Raw genomic sequence first — 21,427 nt, forward strand, 5'->3', positions numbered from 1 at the left:
CATCTCCATGTGTGTTGTAGCAATGCCATGATATCCATTTTGCAGGCCAGAATCTGGTGGCCAGCAAAATAACCCAGTGAAGGTTAAATTACCCATTCAAGAATTAACTATTTATCCTATAATTAGTGTCTGAGAAACAGATTTAAAGCTTTGTTGAATCATGAAGATGTGACAGTTGTAATTCAAACTTTGATTTTCAGTTTCACAGCACTTCAAGTTTGCTTATTGAGAAGACAAATCCAGATGTCATTGTTTTTTAACAGAAAAAAAAAAAAAAATCACAGTTGAATTCTCCCTGGGATCTATTGTAATAAAATAAAAAGAAAAATCTTGGTTAAGTTTTTTTTTGTTTTTGTGGGGTGGTGATGAAATCATTAAAGGGAAATCCTTAAGCCCTTAGTTCTGAATATTTTAATGAATAAGAATTAAAGGATAGTTTTAGAAGTAGCAGCATCTTTGAGTTCACTGCCACAGATAAAATTGCATTCCTGGCATGAAAAAATTGATTGGGTTGTAGGATTTGAAAGGAAACAGCTAATCATCTGAGATCAATATGTTTGTTTCTTCCGCTTTCACACATGCCTTTTAATGACTGAAATATAATCTTGTCAGAGAACAGAAAAATGAATCTGAGAGACTGAGATTTTTGTAGACATTTCAACAATTATCTGAGACCTAAAGTCTGTCCACTATAAAGACAATGGACTAAATGAACACTCACTATCACCTAACTGCTCCTGCAGCAACAAAAATTGTTTCCAGGAAAAAGAAAATTCAGAAAGGAAAAGCACATGCAGGAAAAAATCTGCTCTCTTTCTACTTCCCACCACTGAAATGTCTGATGCCATCTGTCTTCTTGCCTGGACAGGCCATCTGGAGCAGAATAGATGAGACTTAAATCACCAGCAAGGCTGACATGCTTACTTTGTACCGTTGTAAGGAAATCTGAATACATTACAAGTGAAATTTGAGAGTTGTTAATTCCAAAAATGATAAAAAATCCCTCCCTTATTGTCAATTTATTTCAGTGACAACATTTTAATTTCCCTATTAGTGTAACACAATCCTGTTTTTAAAGAGAGATAGCAGTTTTTATAGCAATAGATAACTGTATAAGGGTTTGGAAACATCATCAAGACTAATGAACAAACAGGATGGGTCCAGAAAGAGTAAAGGGGAGGAAAGTCTTTTCTTGTCTATGGTTGTGATACTGGTAGAGCAACCACCTTACAGCACACTATTATAACCTGAAATCCTAAGCACAAACAAGAACATAATATCAAAAGAGTCAGAAAATCCTCCTAAATTAAATAGCAGGCATTGAGAAACTATTATTTATTTTTTAATTTTAATAGTGTAACTATTTAATGCCACTGTATCATCAGCATTTCTGTATCAGGTTCGGGAAGTTCCTCTGTTATTTTATGGAAGTTTGGATAACTAATCATATTTTTGTCTGAAAGGTCATTTTTCTCCCTCAGACCCAGGCAAAAGATGATTGTATCTGCAGCAGCTTAGCAGAATTGATACCAAGATGCTGTAGATACCTGTATCCTATTACTGTGCATGGCTCTCACAAAGGTGATTTAGCAGACCTGCAAATCTATAGGAAAGAAGTGCCACTGTCAAGAAACTGTGTTAATGGAAGAGACAGATCTAAACGTATTTTTTTTTTTCATAATAGACAGGAGAATTGGAAGTGGAGAGGGACAAACTCTTTTGTGACAAGGATTTGGAGGTTTTCTTCTGCTGCTCCCCATTCTTTAGAAAAAACAGGCACCACTTTCCTTTTTCTGCACCACTCTGACATGCAGACTTGGGTATACCCATCAACTTGGAAGAAGGAGCAGTCTTTCAACAAAAAGGTGATCCAAGAGTAAGAGGGAAATTGTGAATTAGAGCTTTGGTACTCAAAACAATTTCTGAAAAACAAAATGCACTGATATTCCTGGGATTTTTTCAGTTGCCCAGAACACTGAGCAAGAGCAGGAAACGACAATCCTGTGCCTGACTTAGACATTTTATGCAACTGTACTGAGCATTTTCCATTTGCTGTGTCTATGAATGAAAGCCTTCCTAATGTCCAGCCAGTTGCAAAACCAAGTGGATTACAAGCCTGAGCTTTAGCCACAGCTTCCCTTACTAAGATGTTCTTTCACAAGCAACGGTCATATTTTGAAGTGATTGCTTATGCATTGTTTTGTTATGTCTGCTGAACATAATTGTGCAATCTGAACTGTAGTCTTTATCCTCTATTTATATCAGTAAAACTGTAATAATTATAACCTTGGGTAATACAGATTATTAGTTGCTGATCCTTTCAAATAAAAAATATTTTAAAATGAGCAGAGGACTGATCTAATCACAGAAGTCACAGAATGGCTGATGGATTCCAAGAGCATAAATAATGCTGGGTAAAAATTCTGTGAGTGATTTAGTCCTGCTTCAAAACATAGGACTTCATCTCTACTTTTCTGCTCCTGGGGGCAGGTTGTCTGATAACTTCTACTGAAATCTGGGCTCTCCATATTCCAGATCTGTGTGGTGTAACAGACTCATGACTTAGCTCCTCTATGTGGAAAGATCTCTGTTATGCCCAAGCCAGTAAATATTTCACAGATTTTGGTTCAGAGCTAAAATATCATGAAACTGTATTCCATTAACTGAGTGTTTATTTGCTTGATTATCTTGCTGTGATTGTTAATGCTAAAAAATGTTGAAATTCCCCAAATGGTCTATATTCACCTAGCTCACTGTGCTGCCCCAGACACAGAAGTTACATCAAAAAGGAGGGTGGATACATTTGCTTCTCCATGACTCAATTTCTGGGATCAGCAGGCTGATGGTTACTGGAACCAGAAATTCATACCATACCATTGAGTCCATCAGCAATTATTAAATGTATCTCCTCTGGTTCTGATTAATTTTTATCAAAATTTAATTTTTCAGTGCATGAAAATATATTTCTTTTTGTATATTTTAAACCTGCAGTCTGATCATTTGTTTGGAGGATTCACAGTTTCTGCATTTGGAGGGGAAAAAAAAAAAGGATAAAATGAATAATCACACACTAACTGCCTTCTAGCTGTTAGTTTTCAAAATGAGCTGTCCTGACCCATTTAGTTTCCTTTGTACAAAAGCCACCCACAGATATGCCTAGCTTTATTTCACTTCTTCTTGCATACTTTTTTAAACTATATCTTTTGATGGTGCAATTATCAGAACTGGAACCATGAATTTATCCATTAAAAAGGGGAATCTTTTTATAAAACACTTAAGTATATTTCTGACTTAATTCCTGATCTATCAATGAAATCTGTGTGCACACAAAGGACATAAATTCACTGCAGGACTGCAATGGAATGCAAACATATTTTCTGGATATTTTCATCTTCCCCTTTCTGCAAATCCCCTATGCCTCTAGGATAAAGAGAACTGCCCTGGAAATTTGATAGTTTAGAGTTGTCTCAAAGCATTTGGGTCATTTAAATTCTTTCTAGACTTAGCTGAACATAAGGAGCTCTAAAATCATCAGCTGAGAATTTCGAACTAAGCCAAACCAAATGCAGGAATAACTAAAATGATCATATGATTTCAGGAAATTAAAGCAAGAAAGTGTTTTCTGTTGAACCACAAACAGTATAAATTAATAATTTTATTTTTTTTAGAGGACTATATACCATCAAATGTTGTTTTTTTTGTTCACCCTATTTTTTACAAACATCCATATTTACTAAAAAGGCAATATAGGAACAAAAGAAAGATGAAACAAAAAAACTAGAAAGGACTAGAAATTTAAGTAAGAGGCCATGTAAATGTTCAATGGTAATGTGTCAGTATTGGTTGGTCACTTTGCACACAGTTTATCCAATATAAATATTTTCCTGTGAATTTTTCTTTGCTTTCCACAGAAGCTGAGCTCCAATTTTTTTTTTCTTTGTTACCTTTATTGTTGTTTTATTTCAGTGACAAACTTCAGAAACTTCTGTTGAGGCAATCAGCTGGGAACTCTGGGGAGGGTACACCATGATATAAAATGGTAGCTGTAGAAATCATCATGACAAACAGAGTAAGAAAATGCCAGCTCCAAAGTAAATAAAATAACCAATTTATCCCCAGTAATAATAGAAAAAAAAGACAGAATACAAGGATGTTAGTTTTTCAGTGTAGTACACAGTAACTTAATAAATAATCTTGCCCTCCTAGGCTGCCAAGTCCTATTCTGTACCATCCCAAAAACTCAGATTTCTCTTTTAATATGTGTTAGAAAATAGCTTCTAAGTAAGCTAGAAAGAACACTTACTTACGTATATTGAAGGTATTATGAATGAGAAAACTTCTCCCTATCACAAAACTTATTTTCCAGATTGCTTGTATCTGACTTTATGTGCCTTTGGTTCCATATCACTAACCCTAAATTTAAGTATAATTTCATACTCAGTCATCAATCTGTTTTATTCTTTCCAAAAGCATTCTGAAATGCAGGTCCTATTTCCCTTGCATTCTTTTAATTATCTCAGTTTGCGTTATTTATGCATAATTTCAGTTTGCATTAAATATTTGCCATGATTCTGTCAAAAGATCTTGGGGGAAAAAAGTAGGCACTTGGTCAGAAAACGTTCAGATCCAAGATGCTGTTGGTGTTTTAGTGGATTTATTTTTGTTTGGGTTTTTTTTGTCTGTTTTAATATTTATTCCTAAGTAAATTTAAATATTTAAAACCTTAGTAGTTTTGTTATATTGAAAACACAAAAAATAATTTCATAATCACAGCTCATAAGAATTCAATATTTATTACTGGTTTTGCCACAGGCACTTGGAAAAATTAATCTTAACAAGTTTTCACTTGTGAAAAACTCTCTGAGCAACAATACACAATTAGATCCCCTAATTAGGTTTTGGCAGACTGATTTCCACAGAAGTTTTCAGTTGTTTTTATTAAGTATATGGAGCTCCATGAACTTCATTTTTTTCACTGTGTTTCAGATCAAGATAAATTACCAGCAGTGAGAAGAAAATTAAAATAATCACATTTCTACAAGATGTAGACATAAAAGAATGTGTCTACATCCCTACAATGGAATCAGCAGGTGCTAAATGTAAAACAGATGTAAATTCCTGATCTAGGGATTATTTTAATATTTCCATTTATACAGACCATAGGACTTGGGTTCTCTTTTGTGACTGGCACCTTTAGATATGAACCAGCAATAAATAATATGAATAGATAGCTACCCTAAGGCTGTCTTAGAGTTTTGTAGAACATTTTTCTTTGTTGTCTTTGTGATAGGAAGCTAACTAGCAGGAAAAACCAACCTGTTGGGCTTGGAGGCCCTCAGATAGTACTACGAACAGTCTCAGTTTGCTGTAGATTATGCCAAATGCTATTTTTGCCTATTTCAGCCTTAATATTTGTAACTGATGCTGTGGCCTGGAGACTGGAAAGAAGGTCTTGTGACATGATGCACCACATCACCACTAATCCATAAACACACAGAAACATACTGCAAGGAAAGCTACCCACTGAAGGAAGCAGTTTTAACTCTAACAGAGGTAGAATTGCACAAAACTGCAATTCAAAATCTACTTTAAATCTAGAACTTAATATGATTTTTTAAAATGTAACAAAACAAAACAAAAAAATAAACAAAAAATCCAACAACCCTTTGAGATTAGTATTCTTTTTATGTAGTCTGGAAAATTCACTGGAATTTGTAACTGTTTCTAGAATTTCAGTCTGGGTGTTTTTTGTATCCAGCACAATATATATAATACTCTTTCATGCCATAACATCTTACTTCCCCAAGGAGTAACTGCAACACTGTTATAATATCAGATTTTTTTTTTTTTTTAATAAACATATATTTACTGTCAGTTTTTGAAATTCTGTGAGGCTGGCAAATGCTCAGTCAGGACAGAAAATTTAGAATTTCACTTGTTCTAAGAAATCAGCTGCATCAGCAATATTTGGGAAAGTGTTCATGCCCATGACTGAGCAAACAATAAAGGCCACTATTTCTCTATCAAAATACAGGGAAATTCAGTTATGACCAAACGGTCTTGCTCTTTTTCTCTCAAGAACCAAGAGATGTGGAGAATTTGGAGGATTTTTGCATTCTCTTTTTTTTTTTTCCTACATAGAGAATTTTTTCCTAGGTTAGGTAAAAGCTCATCTTAGGAAAAAACACTTTACACAGATTTTTTTAAAAAAACTGAACAAGTTAATGGTTACTTAAAGGATAGCCAAATAAATGGAAATTTTGTAGTCAGAAATATAAGTGACAACAATTATGGCAGCATCACTATCTCTACACAACTGTCACAACATGACTTTCTGCATAAATGAGGTTGTATTCTCAACCTAAATTCTAGGTTCTAACCTAAATTTAAAATTCTAAATTTTTAGCCCTCCCTTATTTTTTTCACAGCATAAGCAGAAAAGTAGGAAGACGACTCTCAGGAAAATCTTAGATTATTATTTAGGTTTGCAAGACACTGAAAAGTTTTTCTGAGGACAGAAGCATTTCTTCAGCTCTTAAGAACGTTAGAACTATTTAAACACTATCTCACAAACTAAACAAAGTTGTTACTGAGAACTGAACAAAACAGTGGAATTCCAACAACTGTAACCTTTGCTAAAGTTATCTGTGACTTATGCAACTTAAATGAGGCTGTGACAGAAAGCTTAATCAGTAAACATCTGTCTTCTAAGACATAAGATTCTTCTTTCTCTGAAGTCTGTTTAACAAACTCTGATTGCTTTTTCCTAATTGAAGTAGAATGAGTGAGACCAGATTGTTTCTATTTATATATGCAAAGGAATTGCATCTCTGAGGATAAGATTTTAGCCACGAAAACCCAAAGCAAAGCAAAAGTCCTCAAGCTTTCCAGAAAATCTTCTATCAATTTATTCCCCCACTGAAGTGATTACCAGTCAAACTGCATGATTTAGATTTGTGCTCTGGTTTTTAAGACTTGAATGACATTTTTAAAAGTGAGGTCAGGTAAGGAGTCCAAGGGTGTAAGCTTATCCTGCAGTCCTCTCTTAGTATTTCTTAGTCGTTCTCCATTTCCAAAAGCACTCTATTAGTCCAAATGCAGCAAATAGAGGTTTCAGACTAGTTCTGACATCAGTAGTTCAGTTCATGAAAGTTCTGATTTCCATAAGAAAAGTATTTGATAATAGTTAATGATGATTATGTCTCCTACTGCACTTATTTTCCACCTGTACAAGTTACAGTGAAAAAAAATCCCATGGTTCCCAAAACTACTTTTTTTATCAATTCTTTTTCATACTTATACACTTACACAGTGATAAAAAGAATTTTCACTTGCACCTTATCCTTGCAATGTAGATTTCAAACAACTGTGCATGCACTGTTTTAAAGGAATACAAACACCATCTAAGGCAAGATACTGTCTTTTCCACATAAGATGCTTACAATGGTATGGTATAGTAAATAGTTACATTCATGGCACAGAAAAAATTATAAATAGCCTAATCTCAAGATGGTAATTATAGAACCATAGAGTCATAGGTAATCCTGAGGTCAAAGGGATACACAGGATCACCGAAGTCCAGCTTCTGGCCCTGCACATGACAGCCCCAAGAATCGCATGATGTGCATGAGAGTGCAATAAGTTTCAAGCTTGAAGTTGTAGTACAAAAGAAAACCCCAAACTTTCTCAAAGTACTTCCAAACTGACATTTGATTTAATAATTGGATTATAACGGATGTAATGAGGTTAGGTCATGTGACCCAAAACTTAAGTGTCATTTATATTTTTCATTATTTATTGGTGTTTTATGCTACACACTGAAGAACACTAACTTTCCCAGTGTCTAGATCACCCTGACAAAACTTGATTTAATCTTTAATCATAATTAATCTTAATCTTTAAAAATCTTACACAGACTGTGCATTTTCTTGGAATTGTCATGTCTCTTCTCATGTTTCTTATCCTAAGCTTTTTAACTCCAGACATTTTAACTTGTCATTGACCTTACAAGAAAGGTTACTTATAAATTATTGTGCAGGATCCTGAAATGCTGCTGCCCTGTATAACAAAGTGTGACTAATAATAATCATGCTGCTAAATCCAAATAAATGAGAAACCAAAGGTATTTACAAAAAATCCCAACAAAGTAATTGCTACACGTAGGATTAATAATGAAACCATGGTACACTCATTTATCAATTTTTATTACTACAATTAAGGAAAACAGAAAAGGCAAGGAAGAGAGCTGAAGCACTGATGGCAAAAGATTTAAGAAGCAAAACCACAGGGAATATTTAATGTAATTCTCTGTAGTGAGAAGAAAGCTGATCACAGAATTTTGCCTGTGCTCCAAAGGGGTTGCTTGGAACTAAGGGAGGTTTGTGCCTTGGCTGCAGTTCACTGGGTTTGTCTGGGGGACAGGTGGTGTGAGTAAAATAGAGCACTTGTAAAAAAATGTGGAAGAATCATTTTGCTTCTTGGTCCGTCAATTACAGCCTAAATAAGGCAGTTGGGTTGGCTTAGGTAAAACTGAAGACAAAGTGACAGTCAGCAACCAGAGAGCAAATGGACATGACTTGACAGTACCAGATTGTAAAGGTAGGATGTAAGGAAGACACCCTACCTTTGAATGATGTTGGTATTAATGATTTACTTGCAGTAGAAAAGAAAAAAATGCAAGATTTTCAAGATTGGTAAGGTACTTTAGTACTTTATTGATAAAAAGCGTTTTAAACAGATAAATTACAAAAATTGTAACAAAAACAAGCAGTCTTTCTGCCTGAAATATACAAACTATGGAGGCAGCCAGGTGAAACTTGGCAATGTGTGTAGGAATATTGATTGAGGGAGAGACAAACTCAAGACAGACCGTCATTGAAGAGAAAAACAGCCAGTTAAACAAGAGTTTACTACAGCTGATTCAAAGACAGGGTACAAGCAATAAGAATTAACATGAACATGTGGCAGTAGATGACCTGGGGAACAAAATGTGAGATTTTAATTTAGTATTGCAGACTACAAAACTGGATATTACACAGGCAGCACATTCTTATGTGCACTCTTTTAACAGCCAGCTCTAACAAATGATCTAAGCAATACACCACTCTCTACCTCCCTGGATAGTCTCTGACAGTTTCAGTGATGCTGGTATCAAGCTCAGTTCTTACACTTGATAATGACAGTGGTGTAAGATACTTTTGCTTCCCTCAAGGTCTTCAGGCATTCTTTCCTGTTACAGCACCCTATGTGCACAATTATGAAGCCACAATGGTGTGAGGTGTCACTCTTCCAAATGGATAAAAAAATCATTAAACCTTTCCCTCCTCCCCTATCCAAAAAAATAAAAAGCAAAAAAAAAAAAAAAGCTGTTACTTTTCTCCAAAAGATCAGTGCCTTGGTTTTGTTAACAGAACATCATCATACACAATTGTGACTACGCAGTATGGAAAACCTGGTAATCTTGCATATGCAGTTTCTATGGCAGCATTTGTTGGACTTCATGAAATAGATGAACTTTTGAAATGACTGACAGATATGTTTTTTATAGCAGCTTTGGAGACATTGGTGGTTTTGCAGCTGTTGCTCTGATGAGATCTTGTTTGATTTTGTGTTTCCTGATCCATAGAAAATTAATTTTTGGATGCTTAGATTGAAAATAGGAATGAGGAAGGAGCCCTCATTTTCTGCCAGAATAGCCTATAATTGTTTAAGAACTTTCTGAAGATATTCCATTGCAAGAGGAAACACAGCAGAGCAATACACATCCAATGGAATTTCCTCTTCTTAAAATGGTAGGTGAAGTGCAATATTGTTACTTATTCAAAGAAGTGATCTACATATTGTGTAGTCATCTTTTTACTTAAGAAAGTAATATTTAAAGAAGAGGCTTCAAGTATTATGATCAGAGCAGACAACTGAATGAAGTCATCTGCCACAACTGTGAGCTATACTGCTGCTCCTGCAGTGTCCTGCTTCTGGAGATTCAATTAAACATGACACATCTATCTTCCAAAATCAATTTTTTTATGCTTCCACAAACATTTCTATAAAATATACTACTCCACAGGTTGTCTCATGCTCATCACGCTAGTCTCTTAAACTCTTACAAAAGTGTAAGTAATCAAACCAAAATTAATGTTGAGCTGGAGACACGGCATTTGCCTTTACTAATGCAGAGACAGTGCTGTGTAGGGCACTACTTAATGTTCCTCCCACAAAAGTTAGGGCCAGTCTTAAGATTTCTTGTACCATGGATCTCACTCCTGTGTCTGACAAGATTCTGTGAGTTGTCATCATATTGATCTTCTAATGTCCTTCCCTATGTTTACAGCATAGAAACAGGTCTAAAGCAGTATCAAAAAAATCTAATAAAAGTGGAATGTGGGAATCATATGCCAATTAATACTCAGTTATTCCAGTTAGCAGAGTAAATCCGTAGCTTTAATACGTAAAAATAAAGCAGCAATAATGCCACATCATATATAAAATAAATTTTACTTTAATGTGAGATAGCAACAAGACATAAAGATACAGCACGTTTTTGCTTCATAAATCCAAGTTCATGTCCTATATTACTGTCAGCTAAAGCTTCAACTTTAAATAATATATGCAAATAACAGTTCATTTTTGTATTCCTATGGCTAGTTTTGCACTCTGTTCAATAAAATAAATGATATATATCAAGTTACATAGCTGTTACTGGCAATTCAGAAACAATTTTGTGACAAAATACATCACACAATCTATCCCTCTATCTGATACTGTGGTTAAAGCCCAGTCAGCCACCAAGCCCCACACATGTGCTCGCTCATGCTCCCCCATGGGCAGGCAGGTATTCAGTCATCTCCAGGGCAGCAGGGCTCCATTTTGTAAAGGTTACTCTGGAATACAAGCACCAAATGCCCCTCACTTCCTTCTTCTTCCCTCAACTTTGTATACTGAGCATGGTGTCATATGGTCTGAAATATCCCTTTGGTCTCTTGGGGTCACCTGTCCCAGCTGTCTCCTCCCAACCTCCCATGTACCCCCAGTCCCCTCACCATGGTGGCAGTATGAAAAGTAGAAAAGGCCTTGGCTCTGTGCAAGCCCTGCTCAGCAGTAACAAATATGTATCTGTGTTATACATCCTGTGTTCAGCACAAATCCAAAACATACTCCCATCTGAGCCACTGTGAAGAAAATTAACTCCACTCCAGCCAAAACCTGCACAGACACCCATTGCAATAACATCCATCAAAATATAACTGACAAGTCTCTGTTTCAGTGCTGAAAGAATTTCTCTCTCTCTTATGAAAACCCTTACTGGAAAATCCTTGTCTATGCTCTGCATCAAAGTGATAATCAGGGAAACCCATGATGTGGCTATAGATTGTTATTGTGTGTACCATGCTCCACTGTACAAATAAATGCTCAACATCCAGCAAGATTTTGACTAAGCAAGCATTTATTTTACTATCAGTTATTTGCATCACTTCTTCACTGATTAACCAATCATTTTGTATTTCTAGCCCTGACGTTTACATGTCAACTGACTAAAATCTTTTACATTTGTGGTTAAAAAATACTGATATGCTAGCCTGCAGAGTGTTTGGAAGCAATTTGCTTGTGACTGAAGGAAGTGATAAGGTTGTCCTGTCAGTCTAAATCATAAACACTACTTGACCACAAGCTGTGAAGTTGTGAATGCTCTGTTGCTGGGGGTAGTCAAGGCCAGGCTGGATGGGCAACCTGGTCTGGTGAAAGGTGTCTCTGCCCATGCCAGGATGGTTGAAACTAGATGGTCTTTAAGGTCCCTTCTAACCCAAATGATTCTATGACTCTTTGATGATTGCTGAAACAAAATGAAGCTATTAGTAATATCTATTGCATAAAAACAATAGTTCAAGTATAGTGACTGAGACAAAATTGTATTGCAGGTGTGGGACAATTCTGTATCTCCATTCTTTTTGCCCCGTGTCTGACTAAACTCCACACACACTAACAACACAGACCTGGATTCTTGTGCAAATAGATCCTGCTGCCACATCAAGTGTGCCCAGGCATGATCTGGACTGCTGCCAACCCCTCGGCACACATCTATCCATGACAGCATTCTCCAGAGAAACAGAGAGATTACTGGCTTAACCCTATTACCCAGCAACTTGTGGCAGCCAAGTTCATTGCCAAAGCAAGAAAAAGCAGCTAATAGATATGGAGCTTCTCTTGCCAACTTTTAAAAAATACCTTTTTAAAGCAATGGCCTTGGGAGTGAACTGGTAATAAAGCGTGTTGATCTTCACATTTAAATTCAGCAAATCCTAAAGCACAAGTGTAGCCAAACCTTCAGGCAATGCTTCCTACTCTGCTTTATGGAGAACTGTTGGTTCACAGAAAGAGAGAATCAAATCATTGTTGGTGCTGGGAGAGACCGTCTTCTGAGCCAGGGTCACCTAGAGCAGGCTACACAGGACTGCATCCCGGTGGTTTTAAAAATAGTCTCTGGGAGAGGAAGATCCCACGACCTCCCTGGGCACCTGTTCCAGTGCTTGGCCACCCTCAGTTTAAAGACGTTCTTCCTCTTTACATGTTGAGGTGACACTTGTGTTTTAGTTTATGGCCACTACTCCTTGTCCTGTCGCTGGGCACCACTGGGAAGAGTCTGGCACCATTCTCTTGATAGTCACCCTAGAGATGTTTTTATGCACTAATCACTTCTCCTCTCAGACCTCGTCTCTAGACTATGCAGGCCCAGCTCGCAGCCTCTCCTCATATGAGAGAAGCTGCCAGCCCTGACTCCCGTTCCCAACTGCTCTGTATTAAAACAGCTGGAAGCACAAGGACATCCACGCGTGTCACAGCCGCAGCGCCGGCTTAGGAAGGAAGGGGAAGAACAGGCACCAGCGCTGGAAAGTGGGCACGGGCGGGGCAGGAACCCGGCCCGGCCGTGTTCTGCGCGAGGCCGAGGTGACTGGACACGGAGAAGGTACCCACGCCGGCAGCCGGCCACGGCGGGAGCGCCTGGCGAGCAGAGCGGGCCGGGACGCGGGGCCCGGCCGAGCCGCCTCACCCGCTCCCTGCCCCCTTCCCGCAACCCGCTGATACCAACGCTCGCGCGCGCAACAACCAATCGGCGGCCGCGGGCTCGCTTCTCCCTCGCTCCCCATTGGCCCGCGGGGCTCGCGGGGGCGGGGCAGGGGCGCGCGCGCCCGCTCGCCCGCCCGCCCGCCCGCTGCAGTCCCGCAGTGCCGCCGCCGCGCCGGGGCTCGCGCGCGCCACAACCGCCGCAGCGGCCGCGCGACTGCTCCGGGTGCGGGGCGGCTCCTCCCGGTGCGGGGCGGCTCCTCCCGGTGCGGGGCGGCTCCTCCCGGTGCGAGGCGAAGCGGGAGCGGCGGGGCCGGGCCCGGCTGGCCGCAGCGCGGAGGTGACTCTGCTCGCTGGTAGCGGGGATGCTGCTGCTGCTGCGGCCGCCGCCGCCGTTAGTACGGGGACTGCAGGCGGGAGAGCGGGTGGCCGCGGCGCCCGGCGGCATGTGAGCAGCGGCGGGAGCGTTCCCCGAGCCCCGCGGCAGCGCTAAGGGGGCCCCTCCCTCCGGCGGCGGCTCAGCCCGCCCGGAGGCGCAGCGCGGAGCGGGCGGGCATCCCCGCTCCAGCCGCCCGCGGGGAGACAGCAGGACCGGCCACAAAGCGCCGCCGCCCGCCCTCCTCCGCACACCGCGGCGCTGCCCCTGCCAGCCCCGCTCCCGAGGAGGGAGGGAGGGGGCTCCCCTCGCCCCCTAGTCACCTTCTCGCCGCCCGATCCATGGGAGGAGCGGGCCGCCTCCCTCTAGGAAGCGCCGCCGCTGCTCGCCGGGACTGAGCGGAGCGGCCGGCGGCCGGCGCGGCGGGAGGATGCCACTGCTGCGGAAGGCGCTGCGCGTCTCCAACCGCTCCATGCTCGCCTTCATCTTCTTCTTCTCCTTTTCCTCATCCTGCCTCTACTTCATCTATGTGGCCCCCGGGATCGGTGAGTCCGGAGCCGCCCCCTCGGGGAGCGGGGGTGAGGGCGGTGGTGGGGGGCGCGCCCGCCTCCCCCGGGCTGCCACCGCGGCGGGGAGGGCACGGGCGGCGCCGGGCGAGGGGCGGCTCGGCTGTCGGAACGCGATCCCGCCCGCCCGGGAAGGGTCGGGGCGGCCGGCGGGGGCGGCGGTAACGTGCGCGGATCCCGCATCTTTGTTCTGCTGCTTTCAAACGCTCTAGAAGGTTCATCTGCCATCGCGAGGTAGGTGGATGCTGCCCTTGCTCCTCAGGCTGGCAAAGTGAGGCACTAAAGCGGCTCAGCGTTTCGTCGTGTTACAGTGGTATGAATCGGGAAAGAACTGCAAAACTGCTGGAGTCACTTAAATGTATTGATCTTTCAAATTGTTAGTAACTTGCATTAATAATAAAGCCCGTGTGAACAAAAATGAAGAACCGGTTTGAACATTTGTTGTTTACTTCTGTTAGTGGGATCTCTCTCTCTTCACAGGTTTTACAGTTGGGTAACTTCCACTTCTGAAGGAACCACTTCAGAGGGAGACAAACCGTTGATTTTGAAGAAGCTTCATAAAATAGCTGTGCAAGTTTGTGTCTAAAACAGACCAAAAAAATGTGCTGGTTTCCTTAGTTTACTTTTCTGTTGTTACTGAGAGACCATCAGGCTTTTTCTCAGTTCCTTTTAGATCTTTGAGATATAAAATCTTTAGAACTGATTAGCATTATGCCAGAGCTAAGGCCAGTGGTATCCTGTATGGTGCTCCGTGGGATTTCCCTGTTTTGTGTGTCTCTTGATTAGAGAATGTTTTCCTTTTTTTTTCCCCCAGGGAACATTGCCGCATTTTTCTGCACATCTCCTTGCTTATCAGGTGCTACCTAAATACTTGCAAAATCACCTCTCTCTTTATCCTTAGTGCTTAAAACTTCTCTCTGTAGTCCTTACTACAAAATGTCCACACTGAATCTTCAGGAATTGTTTCCTGTTGATTGTGTCTTTATGCTGTTTGGCTCCCTCTTGTTCACTATCTTCTATTTAACTTGTAAACACTTTCAAGGTGCAATTGTTCCTTCTATACTTAAATAGTTTTATATAGTTCACCTACTGTTCTATAGTTCCCCTTTACTTATGTACTTCCAGCAATATTGACGAGTCTGTCAATTATTCTTCTATTTCAAATAAATCAAAAAAATAGGAAATATGTAATATTTATAGGATTGGAATTCTGAGCTTTCTTGTCTGGCAGTGTTTCTCTGCTGAAAGGGATGTGGTGTAATCTTCCAAGTGAGAATGATGCTGATGTCCATTTAGACATCTCAGGTCTTTGAGATGCTAGTGGAGGATACATAAATAAAGTAGACTTTTATTGCAAGTAATTGATATATGATTTGAATAGCAGAGTACAGTTTCTACATCTTTATAAGTGGAACTTATAGCATCTTACATAATGTTGCAGCCATAGTTTTACTTTGTTACTTAAATGTTTCTTGCCAATGGGTATTTTCTTAGGAAGTACATTGTTTCACTAAGCAAGGCTTACACAGTACCTTGTTCAGAATCAGAGCCTCTAGTGATGAGACTTTTAATTTCTGACTTCATCTTTCTTCTCAGCTATGGCATTACATGTGTATTCACTTTCCTTTGTACCAGGAATTAAATGAAATCAACTTTATGTACCAAAAGTGTTCTTGAGGTAGGTTAATTAGGTCTGATCTAATTTGAGGGAAGAAAAGAATCAAACTAGTCTCTCTTGCTATCTCAGACACAAATACTGTAGTTGGCCCTTTCAAGATGTGGTTTAACAATGCAAAAATCTTGGGTAGTTACATGAGTTTGTGAGATTACAACTCTTTCTAGCTACTGATCAATGCAGTGCTGCCCTGACTGTATCTGGTTGTGTTGTGAACTCATCCATCTTAAGTCAAAACCCTGCAATAATGAACTTATTCTATTCCTTGTCTGTGGCACTTCTTAGGTCCATTTTGAAATGCTGCTGTGCTGTGCTTGTCTGAAGAATCCTGGGGAAGAGAATATAGAAAATGGTAAAAGAAAGGGCAGTAGGAAAGTTCTATATCTCAGCCTATCAGCCTGCAGATGTAATGCTGATTTCTCAGGAATTTGCTCCTTAAAATGTTCCTGTGTGGAATGGAGAGAGAGAAGGTCAGATATTATCTAAAAACCAACAAGCTTCCTGGCAGTATAGTGAAAATGTAAGAACAGAAGATTTTCAAAGCACTTAGAAACACCCAAGTTTACAGGCAGATGATTCATCTAATAATCCTATGCTGTATGCTCATGGCATTTGCATATTGTGATAGAATAGAATATTTCACTGTGCTTGCACTTTTTTACTGAGTGTAATGAAATAGGTGCATCTAAATCAGGGCTGATTGTGTGTGTGTGGAGAGGAGGAAGGCTAAAGGTTGCTTGTTGAAGCTCAGCCACTTTACCTATTAGCAGCTTTTCATGAAATATATTCTGCAGCTAAGTCATAAATGGTTGGCATCTGTCGTAATCTATGTGTACAGATAAGTTTTACTGAATATATTTTAGTTCACCAGAAAATTTTCTTCCTCAACAAGCTACAAGGTACAATGTCAGAGGGGAGGAAAATTCTTAATTGTGTTGTAGGGAGCTGGAACTGCTCTTCTGAAGCACTGGCTGGCTTCTCTTTGTGGTAGAGGAACTGAAAAGAGATGCGGAAGCTGGACTCCCAGATGTTTTATGGACCAGCAGTGTACTGGAAGGTGGGAGAGGGAAAGTGAGTTATGCAGCAGAATGGTTTCCTGAGATGTCAAAGTTGATTGAAATTTTGAATTCTTATGGGCTAATGGAGTGGGAGTTCCCCTTGGCAAGAAATTCATGGCTTATCAAAGGAAAAAGACATCTGCACATGTAAACCCTTGGCACTGGAAGAATTCTCAAAGAGGTCACTATCACATTCCCTCTGTCCTTCAAACTATAAAATAGTTACTCCATTTTTTTTGGATGAAACTGCAAATTTTGTAACAAATGCAGTTGAGGTCAACTTGAAATATTGACAATTTGTTCAAAGGAAAGAAATCTTAATTACTTACTTTAAGGTATCTAATTATTTGTCTAATATTTAAAAGTTTTCATTTGCACCATAATTACAGATATTGCAATAATATCACTGGAGGTTTTTTGTTTTGGTTTTATTTGTTTTTTGAAGAGACCTCTCAGAATGTTAGTTCTTTGGCAAATAGAAGCTTTTAATATTCCATATACTTCAGAATATGAGGGGAGGAAAACCACATTTTCATGTTTTCAGACATAGTTCTGTGTTTTGAGATGAAGACGTATAGTACTGCAAATAATATAAAAATATAGGGTTTAAATGGTTGAAAAGAATTTATACACTATGTTGGGGTTGTTCATTTTTTCTTTTCCTGTAAGCACAGATGATTGGATGAGGTAGAGGTAATTGCAGCCCTCCCTCAGCACCCTGATAATCTTTCGATAGCAAGAGGAGCTGAAACACAAGAGCAGATTGATTTCTATTTCCAACTATTTTCCTAAATTTAATTTTTCCTTTAATTTTTTGTTTGATTCAGTGGATATTTCAGAGGAAAACCTTAAGGGATAGGATGGCAAGTTAAAATGGTCAAAAAACATTTCAAATGTTTAAAATTAAAAAATTTCATTTAAATGTTTAATGACACTTCTGTGTGATAGTCTCAAGTATTCAATGAAAGCAGATAAGAGGGGCTACTTTTCCCCCATTTTCCAGAATGACCACTTTTGTGACAGTACTTCAATTGATGCCCCTCTGGTAAAAGCAGAAACTGAAATTTCTTATTTTGAATTAATAGCCTGTGATTCTGAAACTTCATTGAAATATACGAATATGGATATATTGAAAGTTTCAAATATTCATGTATTAGTTAAAAGCTGAAGAAGCTAGCTGAGAGCAGGAATATTTGGCACCGGTAGGGTTTTTTTTTCAGTGTTATAGATAAAAGTAGTAATGAAAGGGACTCAATCCATATCTGGTCTTGACAGGTATCCAGAACCCGTGTGTAGGTTTGAGTTTACATTGTGGAAAGGATCCAAAGATTAGGAGAATAAGACAAATTAACAAGGCAATGGTGACCAAGGGAGAGCACTTTCTGGTCAAATTTCACTGTCAAACCAACCTGAGTATTGCAACAGACAATTTCTCCCTTTTTTTCCTGTTTTTCTCATTTTCTCTCAGCATTAAAACTGAAATTACATTGGACGACATAACAGATCTCAGAAAACAGTGTCTTAATCATCCCTGGGTTATTCCTTTCTGTCTTATTGCAGCAAAGAACCTTTTCTAGACTGGGTGGAAGAATATCTTAGAGCTCTCCATATTGTAGTTAATTGCAGTCTAGTTTTTCAGCTGGAGGATGCTTGAGTACTGGAACAGGCTCCCCAGAGAAGAGGTTACAGCATCAGGCCTGACAGAGTTCAAGAAGTGTTTGGACAACATTCTTAGGCACATGATGATGTTCTTGGAGGGGTCCTGTGCAGGGCCAGTAGTTGCACTTGATGATCCTGATGGGTCCTTTCCAGCTCAGCATATCTGTGATTCTAGCTTGTACACCTTGGATGTAATGGCCTGTGCAGTTCAAATAAGAACTGGTTATGAAACAGTGCAGTGATCAAAGAAGATGCAGTCTGCTTTGACATCAGTAACTAAGAATCCTGAATGGTGAAATGAGATTGAGGAGGAAAAAACAGCAAATGTTTTCTCTCTTATGGTCTTCTGCTTCTTTTATAAAAATCTTTCTGCTTCTTTGTTAGTCCTAACCAAAAGGCAGCTGTGCAGCATACATGGAACTTGGAAACATCTCTATTGGTTTTAGCTCAAAATTTTATATAAATCTATTTCCTGTTCTGTTACTAGGAACTAGTTTTCCTAGTAGGAAGAATGATATCACTCCTGTTTGAACTAGTGCAGAAATGAAGGAGAGTGCTGAAAATGCTGTCAGCAAGATAAATGTTTATCGATGCTTCCTGGCTCTGAGCCCATAAATATGGGCGCAGCCTTTGTGCTGATATTCTTTGTTCCTGGCATCTGTGGCAGTTGTAGTATTTCTAAAGACTTGCTGTTTGATTATAGAATAATTTAGATTGGCAGGGGCACCTGGAAGTCACCTGATCCAACCTCCTGCTGAAAGCAGATCCTGCAGGATTGAATTGCTCAGGGTCGTGTCCAGTTGAGTTTTGAATAAATCCGGGGATGAAAATTTTGCTGTCTCTCTGGGAAACCTGTTCCAGTGTCAGACAACTGTGAGAAAATTGTAATATATAATTGTAACATCCCACCTTATGTTCATTGCCTTGTGTCTTTTCACTGAGTACTTTCAAATGTTCAGTTTAGTCTTCTCTGTACCACAGTACTATATTGCTGAAGACAGCAAAAAAATGCATCCTCCTCTTAGCCATTTCTATTTAAGACTGAAAAAAAACCCATTTCTTTTAGTTTCTGCTTGTACATAGTATGCTTGATTTTGGAAGGTTTCCTCTTGGCTTGTTCTGGTATTATTGTTTGTCTCTTTCTGGGATGCCTGAACTGAACATGGTACCCCAAATATGATTTCACAAGCTGATGCATAGACAACAGTTGCTCCTATTGATTTGCTGGTTATCCTGTTGCCAGTACAGGGCAGGATACTGTTGACTGTGTTTGCTACAATGATAGGTGGCTGGTAATACCTTGTCTGAGGGTTTTGTAATAGAGCCTGGGTATAGATAGGTTTACTGCAGCTCAGCGGCTGCAATGAAATACAATTAATACAACTGGCTTGTTTCTCATGCTGTGTGGAAGTAACTGATAAAAGGCTGATGAGTTTTGCAGGGTGTGGTAGATGTTTGTTTGTATTTTTCTTTCCCCATTATTGCCTTCATTTATTTCTTTCTAGGGAATTATTCTCATGGGTCTCTTAAAAGTTTCTTGAGTAAACGTAACTTGTCTGTCCCATTGTTTCACAATTTCTGCAGGGAAATGCCTGTACTACAGAATTAGTTGTTGTTTAGGAGCTGTTTTTAGCTATATTCCTTTATTAAATTTCACCTGTTATTGAAGGCTTCATTTGGAGGCAGGAATGCTTTGGTGAGCTACAGAGGCCTTCTTCTTGCTTGCATTGCAGTTTTTCATGTCAGTTCCACAAATTATCATCAAATCCCTTACCTGTGAAATTGTAGTTTACTTTCTGATTATTAAGAACTTCATTTTTTCTCTTGTGCAAAGAGGAAATTGAGGTTTAAGCACTCTGCTTGATCTCTGATTTCCAGTGATCAAACGTTCCTCAGCATTCTGACTAAGGGCTTGATCTCATTGAACCCATTGAACTCTGGCAGTATCATGGGTAAGTTTTCTGCCTGGGAGGAGCAAAGACTTTTCCATTATGTTTGCCCAGCACAGTCATTCCTAGCACCTGATGCTGAATAAATTATTGTAGTCTTGTCATTCATGACAGTCTTTCACTTTTACCAACAGATTAACTTTGACTAAACATGCATATTTATTTCTGAATCAGTAGTTCTGCATTTTCAGCTGATAGTTTTCCTAAAGCCCTTAGGTATTACTCGTTATTAGTCAGGGAACTTGCCTGCATAAGATTTCAATCAGTATTCATTTTGTGCTGTTCTTCTTAGTCAGAAAACAGAGAAAAACCAGGTACTTATGGTGTGCAGCTAACTTCACAAGGACAAAGTAATTATAAGACCTCATATGAAAGGAGGTTTTTACTTAAGCCAGCCAGTTATTTGAATGCATTCTTCTCATGGGTTGAGAAGGAGAGATTGCATACCCGGGGGACATTTATCTGAACTGTGATGCCTCACTGACATGGCCAAAGCTTTAACCATTTCCACATCTGTCTGTGGTGAAAGATAGCTTATTTACTGGCTTTTGATTAATAAGACTCTTTCTACAAGTGACTATTTTTTGCTTGCTTTTCTATAGCTCTTACTCTTAGGTAATCTTTTGTATTCAAATTATGCAATGATATTATAGGGAGAAGCATACAATTATTATGCTTTGTGTGGGATCCAGTGCTAGATTCTTGTGAGCACAGTGCAGAGATTGGTTTCAGGACTTAAAAATGCAAAAGATGTTTTTTTGCAAGGTATAGCCAATGATTAGTTCACTTTTAGATTTATGGTTGTCCTTTTTTTTTTTCGCTTCAGTTCATTGTGCATTTATTGAATTATTCTACTTTTTGCTTATTACTGTGTAATCAACTAATAGCCTGAGAGGATAGAATAGTATCAAATATGTTAGAAATTATATTGAGCATTGTATACTATATCATGCTTAAAACTACTGCTAGAGAAAGAAAATTTGATTCAATTTTTTCACTGTAAATGGAGATCCCCTCATTTACTGTCTTCCAATAAACAGTAAAATGACATTTATTCAATTCCTCAGACTTGCAGTCAGAGGACT

At 39.3% G+C, this 21,427-nt stretch overlaps 1 protein-coding gene and 1 long non-coding RNA gene across 8 annotated transcripts in view; both read left to right on the forward strand.

Annotated features, from left to right (window-relative positions):
* The first annotated feature begins 6,120 nt into the window (after positions 1-6,120).
* LOC147655467 (uncharacterized) lies at positions 6,121-13,099 on the forward strand. Its single transcript, XR_015286908.1, has 2 exons — positions 6,121-10,932; positions 11,063-13,099. It is a non-coding gene; the product is annotated as an uncharacterized LOC147655467 (long non-coding RNA).
* Positions 13,100-13,236: 137 nt separating this feature from the next.
* The window catches only part of B4GALT6 (beta-1,4-galactosyltransferase 6), a 45,611-nt gene continuing 37,420 nt past the window's right edge, over positions 13,237-21,427 (forward strand). For 3 of the 7 annotated variants that reach the window (XM_086889551.1, XM_086889525.1, XM_086889546.1), the window contains exon 1: positions 13,569-13,980. In XM_086889551.1, the coding sequence (XP_086745677.1) occupies positions 13,866-13,980 (115 nt within the window). In that variant the 5' untranslated portion in view covers positions 13,569-13,865. Of the gene's footprint in view, positions 13,358-13,492; positions 13,981-21,427 lie in introns of those variants that run through there. The other 4 variants (XM_086889514.1, XM_086889517.1, XM_086889506.1 and 1 more) reach the window with 4 other exon arrangements.

This window comes from Cyanistes caeruleus, chromosome 1 (genome assembly GCF_971803275.1).
Source record: "Cyanistes caeruleus chromosome 1, bCyaCae1.hap1.1, whole genome shotgun sequence".
NCBI classification, from domain to species: domain Eukaryota; kingdom Metazoa; phylum Chordata; class Aves; order Passeriformes; family Paridae; genus Cyanistes; species Cyanistes caeruleus.